This window comes from Sorex fumeus, unplaced genomic scaffold (assembly GCF_029834395.1).
Source record: "Sorex fumeus unplaced genomic scaffold, SorFum_2.1 ptg000036l, whole genome shotgun sequence".
In the NCBI taxonomy this organism is placed as follows: domain Eukaryota; kingdom Metazoa; phylum Chordata; class Mammalia; order Eulipotyphla; family Soricidae; genus Sorex; species Sorex fumeus.
In genome coordinates, this window is record NW_026606093.1 from 2962047 (window position 1) to 2976866 (window position 14820).

Here is a 14820-nt window from a genome sequence, read left to right on the forward strand (position 1 = left end):
TTATCTATAATCACGGGGTACATCTCAGCCCATAAATGAGTGCTTAGCATCTTTCTCAGACTGATCTTTGTTTCCCTGGAAAGCTCCCATTCGTGTCAAACTCTCTTATGAGCACTCTCTGTAGTAAGTTGGGTAGTATTCACTCTGTCCCCATTTCATGTCCACTTGGAACCACAGAATGTGAATTTTGGAAACGGAATCTTTGCAGGTGTAATAAGTTATTACGAAGTCCTATTGGACTAGGGTGGGCCCCATTGTCAATGGCTGTGGTCCTTATGAGGGGAGTTGGAGAAACACACATATAAAGAAGACGACCATGGCATCAGAGTCATAGACGGGGAAGATGTAGCCACAATTCAAGGAATATCAATGGTTTCTAGCAAGCAGAGCTTCTCTCTTGAACCTTTGGGGAGAATCTGGCTATGTCTAAATTGAATCCAGACTGCCAGGTTCCAGAATAGTGAGAAATACATTCGGGTTGTGTCAAACCACCAAAATCATAGTACTTTGATATGGCAGCCCCAACAAACTAACACATTGATTAAGGACTTTCTCTTTTCCTCGTCCTTCCCCCACCGCCACCACCTTCATCACCATCTCTGCAAAGCTGCAGACTCCCGTTTCAGACAGTATCACCCATCTGGCTTTCCTGTTTACAGAGCTCAAGAGAACCTTTCTACGAATTCCTGCACCACATCAAGATCCTTCATTCATGGGCAAATAGGACAAAATACCTAAGATGCCTGCTTTGGAATGTACGTAGTTTCTCTATTTCTCTAGGTCCAGAAAATCTTGGTTTGTAGCTCTGATTTCTTGGTGCTTATTTAACTACCATATCAACACCCTCTTTGTAAGAAAGATTTAAAAAAAAAGAAGGTTTTTCATTTTATGGAAAATGAAGAGCATTGAAAGATGACAGATACAGGAAATACATCTTAAAGAAAAGGCGTGACTCCTTGTACCAAAATGAAGTCAAGTGGTGCAGAGGAAAAGAGAAAGTGTTTTTTTTTTTTTTTTTTTTTTTTTTTTGCCTTTTGGGTCACACCTGGCGATGCACTCAGGAGTTACTCCTGGTGGTGCTCAGGGAACCATGTGGGATTCTGGGAATCAAACCTGGGTTGGCTGCTTGCAAGGCAAAAGCCCTACCCGCTGTGCTATCTCTCCAACTCCGGAAGTGGTTCTTTATTAAACAAGAAGTGATTCATAACATGGTTCTTTATTAAACAAAAAAGCATTCAGGGACCCAAAGCATTTTGAGAGGCTCAGGAGAATATAAACAGATACTACATTCTTTACCTAGCACAAGAGCTAACCAGCAAGACAATTAATTGCTTCAGCAGAAAGAAGCACTAATGAAAACTGTATACAGGCCAAGGGTTGAAGCATCTTATCCCAACCTTGGAATATGAAAGAAAGGAAAACAAACAATTGAAATAAAAGTAAAGCAAAATAAATGAAACCAAGGCGACCCAAATCATATTTTCTAATGAAATTTAACAAAGAATGATTCTAAATCCTTACCTCATTGCATTCTTTTCAGTTTTTCTCTAAATGAGCCAACTTTCTTATTCATGATAATTTGATAGCAAGTAATTTCATGCTCATTTTAATTATTTATGCTTATACAAAAACATATTTACTGACTTTGTGCTTTTTAAAGCTTATATTGACGAATTTTGCATGCTCTTTATCTGTAAGTAGCCTGCCTCAGAATTCCAGTCTTGGGGAGAAGCCAGTCATTTGGTCCACTGGATTTAGTGGAATTTCACGCATAATACTTAAAAGGAAACTGTTTCTGAAAGACAAACTCAAATTTTCAGAGGGACAGGATCCTGAGAGCCTGAGAAGCTATGCATGTATTATAAATATGCAGAGAGAGTGACTGATGAGGAAGTCAGGAAAAGTCCATTTGGTGTGTGGTTTTGGCAACAGAACCACCTAGATTCCCACTCATTTTCTCATCTCTGACCTTGAACAGTTGGAGAAGAAGTGTCAGAGGTAAAGTCTTTCTGCTTTTTGGAGTCGCAGCTGCTTTACAGACAGTGGGGCTGACATTCAATGTAAGACCTTTGGGCCCTTCAAAGTCGAGCCGCAGTGTGTGGCCGGCCTTGCACCTCTATGGAGGCACTCATTTTCACCTATGTGACTTTGATTCAGATCAGCCATTAACACCATAAACATGATGTTTAACATCTCGTGCCCACAGCACACTGAGTCCAAAGTTGTGCTCCTTGCCTTCAAGGAGCTGTGTTTTCAGGCTGCCCCAGGGTTCTCTGGAAGCCCATAAAAATGAAAGGTTAGTCCAGGATAAGTATCCCTACTGGATAGTCCCAGAAAGGAGGCCAAATATGTGCTTTCTGCATTGGGTATCTTCCTTTGGCTGCTCAATTCAAAAACTTCAGAGTTAGTAGCTGGAGTGATAGTACAGCGGGCAGGGCATTGCAGATGGTTTTCCGAGTGCCAGCAGGAGTGATCAATGAGTGCAGAGTTAGAAGTAAGCCCTGAGCATACTGGTGTGGTCCCAAACCAAACAAACAACCAAAAAAACTTCAAAGCTATCTTCAACCCTTGTTTTCTCTCCAACTTCTAGCCAGTTCATATGTCCAGTTGGCTCTAGCTGCAAAAGTGCCCCCCAAGCCACACCATTTTTTTTTTTGTCTCTCCAGAACTATCACTCTGGCCCAAACTGCTACCATCTTTCTCCTGGACTACTTATTTCTCTAGTCTCTTCGCAGCCTCTGGACTGACTCTGGTTTTTAGTTTTTTGGTTCTGTTTTTAGGGGTGGAGTTGGACTTTTGGGCCCACTCAGCAATGCTCAGGGGCCTCTTCCTGGCTATGTGCTCAGGAGTGACTCCTGTCTATGTTTTGTGGACCATCTGCAGTGTCAGTGATTAAACCAGAGGTAGTGCAAAGTTGTCATATGCAAGGCAAGTACCTTATCTTTTATACTATCTCTCCAACAATGAGGTCACCTTGACCGTTTTTTGCCCAGATTCAGACATGACTGAATCTTCTACTATTATCATTTTGTTTTTATTTTAGGGCTACACCCAGTGCTGATTAGGGATTCTCCTGGATCTGTGCTGAGGGATCACTACTGGAGGACTTGGGGGACTACATGGGGTACCAGGGATTGAACCCTGGTTCAATCCCTGGTCAGCCATGTGCAAGGCAAATGCCCTACCCATTATATATATATATATATATATATATATATATATATACACACATATCTATATCTATATATATCTTGTAGAGGCAGAAGGGTGGTGGGTGGGAGGAAAATAGTGTGGGGCATTGGTGGAGGGAAGTCCACACTGGTAAAGGGATCAGTATTGAAACACTGCCTGAAACCCAATCATGAATAACTTTGTAATTTTCCAGTGACTGAAAAAAAAGTTCTCTAATCTCATTAATGAACATGTTATGTTCTGTATTGTTACTAAAGGGAAAAAACTTAGAGGGAACTGTCAATAAGGAAAGAGAAAGAAAAAAAAAAAACTTTGATCAGGAATCACTGTTCCACATAGAAACAGCCCAGCTCCACTAATCAAAAAAAAAAAAAGACTAATCTAAAACAAAAGAACCGGTGAGCAACTGAATCTTCCCAGTTAGACCAGGATATGGGCTGAAAACTCTGGGGTGTTCTCAGAAAGGGGCCGTTAGGTGCCCCAAGGCCTCCCCACCATGGAGGCAGCCCATGCATCTAGCCAGCAGAGAAATGGCTCAGCTCCATGACTAATCTCAAAAAAGAGCATGAGGCTGCTAGATCTTCCCAGACAGACCAATTGGGGCTGACAGCTCCGGGGACTTCTCAGAAAGTGGGTGGGTAGATACCCCCTTTCTGGCCAAAGGGACAGCAGCCCCAGCCATACCTGACACCCTCCAACACACAAACTGCCTGGCTCTGCATCTGTACCTCGTCAAGATGTCGAGCTACCAAATCATTCCAGCTCCATAGCTCCTGGACTGTGCAGTCACATATCCAAATTTCATAGTAGTGTCAGTCCAGTCGGAGCACAGAAAATCTAATGGAAAGGTTGCAGGGAAAACCACTGAGCTCAGTAAGTTAAACGTTAACAAGAAGGCTCGACTGGCACCAACCCGTGAAGCCAATCCTCAATCACTTCAGCAACACCATTGTGAGACATAATAATGATCACAAATCCACTCTTACTGCGAGTGAACATATTCAACTTTCCTGATTATCTAAAAATATGCCATTTTAAAGTTCATTTGTTCATTCAGGTTTAAGGCAAGGTTTCCCACCCCTTGACTACATTTGGTCAATATTTCTAGGATGTGTTTGAGATTTCTAAGATGTCTTTGTAACCATTTCTGTAATAGTAGAACAAACTCTGTAGTTGCCCAAGTCCTAAGAGACACTCGCATTCATCACCTTGTTGGGAGAGTGGGCCGGAGTGGAATGATGAGGAGTCAGATCTCCCAGGAAGACAGAGGGTGGTGGTGGGCCGCAGGTGTCTTTGTAGAATGCTCACAAGAGAGACAGTGAAAAAGGAAACTGAACTTTGCCCCTCAATATCCAAGATTTCCAGTGACCTTCCTTGGTTCCTGACCCAGACATAGCCTGACTTGATTAGAGAAGGGATTACTAGCAAATCAACATTCCCTTGTCTGCATATAATCCGTTGGCAGCTTGAGTCTGGTGATAATAACTGCTATTCTAAGTCAAAGGAAGGGAAGTCAGGGGCTGATCTAAGCACTTGAGTTTCATGCGTTTCATGAGGCAGGACAGTGAATCCTGGATGGATGTCCAGGGATCTCCAACATGTAAGTCAAAGGAGATCATCAGATATTTTATGCATCAGATGAAAGATGAGGCACTAAGGTTAAAAAAAAAGTTCTTTGGTTGTGTGGGTGTGTGGGTGGGTGGGAGTGGTAGTCCACACATGAGATACTCAGGATCTATGCCCAGCTTGATGTTCAGGGTTGGCAAAGTGGAACTGAGGGGAGGGACAAAATCAATGTTAGGGACAAAACCTGGGTCTCCTGCATGCAAAGCATGTGATCCACCCTGTTGAGCTACCTTCCTATTCCCAAAGAATAGCCTTTTTTCCCTTAATAACAAGAGACCTGAGAACATTTTGCATACAACATGTGGACATCTGTGGTGGCAGCTGTCCTGTTCCCAGCACTGCCTCCTGGGTAAGGGCAAGACAGATTTGGGACCGACTATTATTATTATGTGAGCAGAATGCTGTAACATATGCTATACTAACCAATCTTATCCATTAACAGTGATTTTTACAGCAAGGCTATAATGAAAAAAAATAAAAAAACCTTAAGTGTAGGTTGTACCTGTAAGTATACCTGATTTATTAATGATCTTAATTATTATGGAGAAACCTGAAGCAGAATTCTCCCCTGAATGATAACTGGCAGTGCTTAAATATTCAGAGACATTTGGCAAGGCAAGTACTCAGAGATGGAGGTGAGGCCATCAATCTCTAACACTTGGCTACTTCTCTTCGACTTTGGCATTTGTAACTCTACCAACACCCACCCCCACCCCTTCCAACCTCAAGGGTATGTAGTGGGACTGGTACCTGGGGTTTCTGGGTTGGAGTAGGGGCTCTTGTCCTCATTTTCATTGGGCTGGAGGTCATCCATGTTAATCTGGTGAACCAAAGGGGAAAAGGAAGAATGTGATAAGCTCCACAACACACCATTGTTCCAAAGACTCAGAAGAGCCTGACATTACGTCACCATAAGGGGCAAGGTTGTGCTCTCAAAAATCACTACCCTGTTAGTTTGGTCCTGTCCTTCAAGACCAGTAGAAGGCCAGGGTTCAAGTGGTCAGTTTTCTCTTCAGCTTCCAGGCCCCCTTGCTCTGCCCTGATAGGTTTCTGCCCCAAAGTCTCTTTGCTTCCTCTCTCAATTCTCAGGTGTCAAGCTTGTGGCTGCCGTTTGGGGGAAGGGATCAAGAGGAAGCCCCTTACCTTTGTAGTGGGGGGAGATTCTCCATCAGCTGTAATAGATTTCAGTTCAATTTTCTCCTCCTTGGTCTCATCAACTACTGCTTTCTCTACCACCTCTTGTTTCTTTTCTGGGCTGGTGGTCCTGGCCGGTCCGCAGGAGGAAAGCACAAACAGATGTTTACTGGCTTGATAACAAACTGTGGGAGAGAACCACCCTGGGACCTTGGGGACCACATTTTTCCCACAATAAGTTCACTGGGAGGAGATTCCCTGGGGCTTATGCCCATCCTTCTGATCCAAAGCACCTGGCATGTGCAGCTTAATCACAAATGCTTTAGGGCTCAGGCTCCAGGCACTGCCCTGTCCTTGCTTGTCTGAGACTTAGTTGGTTTGGCCCCGGTGAACCTAGAAAAGGTCTCCGGATCTCATTCAGGATTGGTTCCTGGAGACCTCAGTTCCAGATCCAACAAAAATGTGACCCATAACCGGCCCATCTAGGAAATAAAGGCAAGAGGGCCCTTTCTTGTTCACACTAGAGCATCCTGCATTTCACTGCACAATCATTGTCATAAAGTTTCATTATCAAAACAACTGGGGTGTGACTCTGTGAAGCTTAAAAATATTGTGCCAGCAGGTGCAATAATTACACGGTGGGGATGATTATGTGGGAAAATATGGTAGTCAACAAGCCACTAGGTATGCTTTCAGCAGAAATTGTCTTCCTCTTCTAAACGACTGCTTCCTGCCCTTCTCATCCTTTATCTCTACCACTTAGCATGACCTCTCTTACTAAGAGAGGTCTCCAGGGCCAAGGAGATAGCTCAAAGGGCCAGATGTTTCCTTTGGATATCTCCCACTTACTGCCTGAACAAAAAGAAAGAACAAAACAAAATGAAATCTCCCGAGTTTCTAGACAGGTAGGGAAATATTGGTGCTGGGAAGATAGCACAGCGGGTAGGGCATTTGCCTTGCATGCGGCTGACCGGGGTTCGCTTCCCCGCATTCCATATGGTCCCCCAAGCAGTGCCAGGAGTAATTCTTGAGTGTATAAGCCAGGTGTAACCCCTGTGCATTGCTGGGTGTGAGCCCCCCCCAAAGAGGTAGGATAATATTCTCACAAACTGTGATACATTGTGTTCCCCTAGAAGACCTAGGCACTAGGTACCTAGAAATTCTGGAGTCCTGTGCTTCCTGTAGCAACCCCCTTCTGACCGTCAGAGCTAGGACAGTTGCCAGAACCCTCACTCTCTTCCACCAATGAGAATGTCATCCCCAAAATGGGACCTCGCACTGGGTAAGCTTAGAGGGTTACCTGGCCAGCTTCTTCCTCTCCTTCTCTTCTTCCTCCTCCTTTTGGGCTGATGTGAGGCTCTCGGCATCAGCTAGGTTGTCCACAGCAATGGCCAAGAACACGTTCAGTAGGATATCTGTTTGTGTCCGTTCTTAAAGAAAATGACCCTTGGCCTTAGGGTATTTTAGTGGACATAGGGGTCCAGAAGAGGGCAGAACTTGAGGGGTTAGATTAACCAGCAGAGCGAGCTTGATGGTGACTCACTCTCACAGGCTTTCCTGCTCAGTGGTACCCCTCCTCCACCATTCTATCCCCTCCTCCAAATCTACCTTTCTTAGCTCACAAGGAGTTTTCTCTGAGGCTGAGAGCAGGCTGGTTTGCAGGGTGAAGGGGGCGGGAAGGAGGCAGCAGCCCAGCCTTGCTCTTTAATTGCTGGGTTTCATTACTGGTCTCCCTGCTGAGATGATGGCCTGTAGTTGACATTATAAACAGCACTGTCTCTAGTACAGAAAGAACTTTGGAGTGGTTCATTAGAGCTGGTACTATGAAGGCCACCTAGATCTCTGCCAGGTTTTACGGGAACTCACCCCTCTAATGACCCTTGGGGAGGGGTCCCCTGGAGTAGACCAAAGTTTAGGGATTCCTTATTGAAGTGCTTATGTTTATCCTTTTCTTCTCCTGCCCCATCCACCCCAGAACCTGGAATGGAAAAGGTCAGTGAGGCCACAGGCAAAATTCAAGAAAGTTACGGTCGAAACGGGTTTTAACATATATTAAGTCTGACCTCCAACCCCGAGCCCCCAGACATCCACTCCACACTCTTTCCCATGTAGGGAATGTGCAACCCAGGACTGAAAGGTTTATCCAAGCATGCTCCCAGACACCGCCCCCTGGGGCCCTCCCTGTGAGAAAAGCTCTGCACACACTCTCCTATTAAACAGAGTCAAGTAATTATTATGCATTGCTCCATTTTACAGACACTGGGATGGAGGAGCTTGAGTTTGCCAGAAGTCACCCAGCTGGGGAGAAGGGTCATGAGTTTGATGGCATCAATGACCTGCTAGCTGCACTCCATGAAGCCGTGACTAAAATACAAATCTTGGGCCTGAGCTGCTTCTTACACTCCCCCATCACCCCCACACACCCTGCACACAAGCCTGGAGTTAGGAAGGGGATGTGTGGTGTGGGGGCTCAGGGGAAGCATCTGTGGCTGGAACCCCGATACCAGATGGGCCCAGAGCTTTTCCTGGGACTAAAGTCAGAGGGGTCTCAACAGGAGAGACGCTCCTCCAGCAGGAGACAACAGCAAAGGTCATTTCAAGGAGGACTGAGTCCTCCCTAATCAAGCACCCAGCCAGACATACCACCACCACCCAGGGCTGCTCAACTCCCTCCTTGTGTTTGTTTGCATCCAATTTGCTTGAATGGCTGCACAGGCGTAGGGCCAGGGGCACCACTCACCTAGACCAAGAGGAGAATCACCTCCTGGAGTCAGGCCCTGTGGCAACCCAAGCTGGGCCAGGAAGAAGAACTCATTTCCCCACCTCTGCCAGAGCACCAGGCTTCCACCAGAGCCTTTATCCGCAGGGTCGGTGGCTCTGGACTGGAAATACTTTGTCCCCAGAACACACTTTTCCTCATTTTCCTGGGAGCCCTGTAGATAGGTGACCATAGTTTACGGACCCAAATCAAGACCTGCTGTGCATACGTATTTGGCATCATGCTATGGGTTTAGGGGCGGGGGCGGGGTGGGGGAGGGAGGCAGGAGCAAAGGATACAATTTCCACAGATGAAGAGGATGATGAAGTAAATACAGACTAACATCCCTGGAAAAGAGGGGCCGCCATAAGCCATGATCCCATCATACATCACCGAATTCCAGTCCTCCCCGGTCAGGATCTGAATGACACATTCCCACCAATAAGGGACACAGCGTTAGACCAACAGCAAACCTCAAAACTCCCGTACCCTGCCCCACTCTATTAACAAAAATGTCTGAGATTTATGAACCCCCTCTTTCCCACCTCCTGGCTCCCAGTTCTCCTCCCATAGGCTCTGTGCAGTTGACCTGAGCACATTAGACAAAGTGCATATCCACCAACATAACAGTGTTCGGGGAGTGTCAGAACAACTTGTCAAAATGGCTTTTAGTATCCATGCAAAGTGCATGAGATGACCCTTAGGTTATCAGCTGGGACCATTCCCTAAGTTAAAGCAGCAGGGTCCCATTTACAAAGGTGAAAGTGTTCATGGCCACCCCAATTTTCTTCAAAAAGTAGTCATTTGGATATCCCTGTAGGAAGGGGTGGCATTCTGGTGATTCTCAGTGAACCTGGCCAACATTTCAATGCAAACACCCAAAGATGTGGTGCTGTTTGCATCCTGTGGTGCTGGGAATGGCCCGGATTGCCCCAGGAGTGCTTCAGGGCCTCTGGTGATGCTAGGTTCAGTAACTATGATTGAACCAGGGTCTGCCACATGCAAACATGAGCCTTAATCCCTGGTCCTTGGGTCATCCATTTAAAGGTTTTTGCAGCATTTTTGTTTTTATCTATCATCTATTTTTAAACTTAAACAATTGATACTTTAACTTACAGCTAAATCCAGAACATCTATGAAGCCACAATTGGGAGCATTACTCTACTTTTTCCACAAGGAACAAACATAGCAGGCAGGAAAAACAGAGCAATCTCTCCTTTCCCGATTAGAAACGTCTGCTTTTCCATGCTTAAATGTTGTTCACTTGGGGAGAATTTATTTGGAGAAAGGATTCCATGGCTAAGGAAGAACTTTAGAATTGGCCGGTGAGGTATGGAATTCGTGGGATTCTATGGGGATCAGGAAGGGGAGCCTGAGGAAGAAACTCAAGAGTTTCTTGTGCATGGACCCTCCAGGGCTGAGCTAAGCTAACTCTGACTGCCCGGTTGAAAGGGAAAACTTCCCACCACCCTTTAAAGATTCTTTCCTTCCTTCTCCCCAAACTCTTTCCTTCTAGCCCCCCACCCCAGGCCTCATCACATCAGCAGAGTTCGTACCTGAAACACGGTGAGGAGGGACTGAGGAAAGTTATCAAATGTGCTCCTCCGGGTCTGCATCTCATCAAAGTTGAACTTTCCTCCAAAGAGCTGCATGCCCAGGAGGGAGAAGATGATGATGAAAAGGAAGAGAAGCAGCAGCAGGGAGGCAATGGAGCGCACAGAATTCAGCAACGATGCCACCAGGTTGCTCAAGGAGTTCCAGTACCTAAGGGCCAACACGAGGGCGATCAGCACGCTGAACTTTCAGACACCAGGAGACTAAGATACGTTTCAACTCGCTCCTTTCCCCCGTTGTCTTGGGGAAAAGTGTCCGTGGTGAGAGTTGAGGGGGTTGAGTCATAGCGAGAGCTTGGGGCTAAGTGAACTCAAGGTGCCAGTATAGAGAGGGAGAAGGGCGGGGCTCAGTGGTGAAATGTTTGAGCCCAACCGTTGTCCTCCACCTCACTCCGTTGTTGGAGTTGCATGTGCCCTTGGACAAGCCACTTAATCCCTGGCTTCTTAAACTGTGAGCTGTGATGCTTTATGAGCTCATATAACTGAATGTGCAGGTATTAAAAAAACTGGACGACAGTGAAAGGTTTCTGAACATACAATAACCAAAAATCAATTTAAATTCACAAGCATAATGGATTTGAAATGTGCTTATCCATGCTGCCTTTCTCAGGAGCAAAGGAGTCATGAGTAGAAAAGTTGAGGATGTTTTCTGAACTAACTTTTCTATTTTTTTTTTTTGTTATCTCTCTGCCACATCCCACAACCTCTCCCATAAGCAACCTATCCCCCGCCTGCTCTCTGTCTCAAAAAATTAGACTGTAGCAGTTCCCACTTGTCTAGGTTATTGGGAGGATTACAGGATAATTCCTTCCCCACCAAGAACAGTCTGCTTGTCCTTTTTGATATTTTGAGATTTCTTGAAGAATTTATTTGGGTAAAAGATTCCATGGCTAAGAAAAAGTTTTTAAACTGCTCCAGATTTTTTTTTATTGGGGCGGGGAGGGGATAGTCCACATGAAAGCACAATTTTGTGGACTGAAAGTGAAATCAGTATTGGATTATATGGAAAAACAATCATGATCAATATCGACAGTTAAAATAGCATACAATTTATTATTACTAGTTGAAGCAATATTAACACTAATATTTTTTAAGTTCTCAGTATAGTGTCTGGAGCACCATTAATAAAGGTTAGTAAAAAAAAATAATAATAATAATAATAAAAAGGTTAGTAATTGATGCTTTCACTTTGGCCCTCAAGGAGAAAGCACCTTTTCCCAAAGGAATGCTGCTGAGTTCAGCCATGGCAGCATGAGCTGTCAGTCATGGATAAGAGGGGGCACAGTTTATTGACAATTTCCAACCGTATTCTGTCTAAGGGCTAGAGCGATAGCACAGCAGTAGGGTGTTTGCCTTGTGTGCAGCCAGTTCAGATCAGTTGGGTTTGATTCCTCCGCCCCTCTCGGGGAGTCTGGCAAGCTGCCATGAGTATCTCACCAGCATGGAAAAGCCTGGCAGGCTCCCCGTGACGTATTCCATATGCCAAACGCAGTAACAAGAAGTCTCACAATGGAGATGTTACTGGGCGCGCTCGAGCAAATCGATGAACGACGGGAGGACAGTGCAGTGCAGTGCCATTCTGTCTAAAGAACTGGCTTTCATAAAAGCTTTCCTTCTGAAAAATCTGAATCAACAGCTATAGTTCAAGGCCTAGGAATCTATTTTTTTTAATATTTGGGGCGAGGGGCTACCCCAGCTGTGCTCAGGCTGACTCTTGGCTCAAGGTTCACACCTGGCAAAATTTTCAGGGGCCACATTCAGTGCCAGGGATCAAACCTGGGTGGCTGTGTAAAAGACACTTGCCCTACCTCACTAAGTAGGAGCTCCTAAAATCTGTATTTGTTTAAAGTATGGGCCATTCCTGGTGATAACTGGTCAAGTGGGCCTGGCAGTTCAGGGCTTATTTGGGGCCACCAAGACCACATATAGTGGTCCAAGGGGAGAAGGAAGATACATGGTACAGGGGATCAAACTCCAGACAAGCTATTGAAGCTATTTTTAAGCTCCCCAGAAGTCAGGGTTTGTTTTATTTTCTTTTTGGTTTTGGGACCACAGCTGGCAGTGTTTACTCCTTGCTCTGTGCTCAGGGATTATTTCTGGCAGGGCTGGGTTTTGAATGGAAGTTTGGCTATTGATAAGGCAAGCATCTTAACCATTTTATTGTCACTCCGACCTCACAAAAATATGTATTTTAAACAAATAGCCCAGAGAATTATGATAAGCAGAAGAGGTTAAGAAATTATGATCATTGGGATGGAGCAATAGCACAGCAGGTAGGGCGTTTGCTTTACACATGGCCGACCTGGGTTTGATTCCCAGCATTCCATATGGTCCCCTGAGCACCACCAGGAGTAATTCCTGAGATCATGAACCAGGAGTAACCCCTGTGCATCGCCAGGTGAGACCCAAAAAGAGAAAAAAAAATTATGATCATAGAAAATACCTCCCACACAGGGAATTCATCCATGTATGAGAGAGGTGGTGGAGGGAGGTCTCCTGGAGCAATGTGTTGTTAGTCGGGCTCCTTAAGGAGACCCCAGCTCAAGTTCCACTGTAAATACAGAAATACAGAAGTTCAAGCCTCAGTTCCACTGTAAATACAGAAGTTCTTCCTTAGAGTCCCTGGAGATCCCTCTTTCTCCGAAAAATCTTTGGAGTTCTACTAAAATCTCCTGGGTCTTGAGTCCTTGGGAAATGTCAGTCTAGAGTAAAGAAATACTATTGCAAAGGGTAATAAAAAGCTTTTGAGGGGATAAAAGGCAAACACCAGACTCCTTTTCCTTCCGGGTCTGCCTGGGGACTCTGCCTTCCAGGGCGAGATCTGAACTTCATCCACTCCCAATACCCCAATTTGTTACCAACTTACACAGTGACTTCTTTCTTCCACTTCAACGTTTGTCACTCCTATAAAGCCCCATAAGGGAGGTCCTAGACCCACACCTCTCTTCAGAGAGGTCACTGTCACTGTCAACTGTCCTCCTGTTGTTCATTGATTTGCTCAAGCAGGCCCCGTAACGTCTCCATTGGAGGCTTTGTTGTTACTGTGTTTGGCATGTGGAATACGTCTTGGGGAGCTTGCCAGGCTCTGCCGTGAGGGCGAGATACTCTCGGTAGCTTGCCGGGCTCTCCGAGAGGGGTGAAGGAATCGAACTCAGGTTGGCCATGTTGGCTGCGTGCAAGGCAAACGCCCTACCGCTGTGCTAGAGATGTTCCATATTAAGTATCCAGCAGAAGGCCAAAAGTTTTGATATCAACATGAACGTCTGTCAACCTGGAACCCTTAAGGCTTCTTTCCACTTCCCAAATCCAGGTTTTCTCCACTTGCGTGCAGCCTGCTGTTTCTGTACCCAGACTATTCATCTACATTTACTTGTATCTGCTCTGCAAATTTTCTTAGGTGATTCTCATTTATGGCAATCTTATTTCACCAGAGTGGGCTCTGAGTTCATGAGAGCAGAGCTCAGAGGTTATGTTTTACATAAGAATGTTTTACATTCTGCTAAGTTTTGCCCCCAAATAAATTTTGTTCAACTCAGTAGGTGTGATAATTGCCCCAGTAATTTATAGTTTGTAGTAATTGTTCTACTTAAAGCTAGAAGAAGAAGAACTCTGGGGCCAGAGCACCCTTCTACCTACATTAAAAGCAATGTTTTCAGACCTCCCTGGAGATGAAACTTCTGAAAAGTTTGATAATTTTCTAAATAAAATTCCCAGGCCTCATACTTAAACTAAAATCATGATTTTGGTATTGGTACTTGGGATATTCTCAGGCAGGCAGTCCAACACTTTTCAGTATTGAACATATTTGTAATGAGAATGTCCAGGAAAGGATGTTTAGAGGTTACCTGTGAATTGAAGTTATAGAGTCCGACAGAGATCCTCTGATAACTGTGACTGACTATTCAAGAAAAGTCTTTTTCGGCCTCCCAAGCAGTGGCCATTTTTGCCTCTTGGAGAGCCCGGCAAGCTACCAAGAGTATCCTGCCCACACAGGCAGAGCTTGGCAAGCTCCCCGTGGCGTATTTGATATGCCAAACACAGTAATGATAACAGGTCTCATTCCCCTGCCCCTGAAAGAGCCTCCAATCGTTGGGAAAGATGAATAAGGAGTGGATGCTAAAATCTCAGGGCTGGGACAAATAGAGATGTTACTGGCACCCACTGGAGTAAATCGATGAACAACGAGATGACAGTGACATTATCTCGGTACCATGCAAATGTCTCAATGGCATCAGGGAAACTTGGAGTCTGAACTTTCAGGAGACCCATGAACCTACGAAAAATAAAGTAGAAAGAGCTTACAACTGCGGTTCATAGGTCTGACAGCATGGGGGCCTAGGGTTAGTCAGGCAGGAAGCCTCAGATTGGAGAGAAAATCACAATGTATGAGGAAGAGTTTTGGCAGTGAGAAGGGAAAAGACCAGGAGGCAAAGAGGGAAGGTGTGGGAGGAGCCTTTTGGAGTGCCTGAGGCTTTAGGGAAGTGGAGGCTGTGGTAG

General features: G+C 45.3%; 1 protein-coding gene across 3 annotated transcripts in view; it reads right to left on the minus strand.

Annotated features, from left to right (window-relative positions):
* Positions 1-14820, minus strand: part of CACNA1C (calcium voltage-gated channel subunit alpha1 C) — a 784718-nt gene that overhangs the window by 114619 nt on the left and 655279 nt on the right. For all 3 annotated transcript variants that reach the window (XM_056117829.1, XM_056117830.1, XM_056117828.1), the window contains exons 14-18: positions 10267-10474; positions 9010-9130; positions 7253-7367; positions 5962-6082; positions 5569-5638 (exon numbers count right to left, since the gene is read on the minus strand). In XM_056117829.1, the coding sequence (XP_055973804.1) occupies positions 5569-5638; positions 5962-6082; positions 7253-7367; positions 9010-9130; positions 10267-10474 (635 nt within the window). The remainder of the gene's footprint in view (positions 1-5568; positions 5639-5961; positions 6083-7252; positions 7368-9009; positions 9131-10266; positions 10475-14820) is intronic.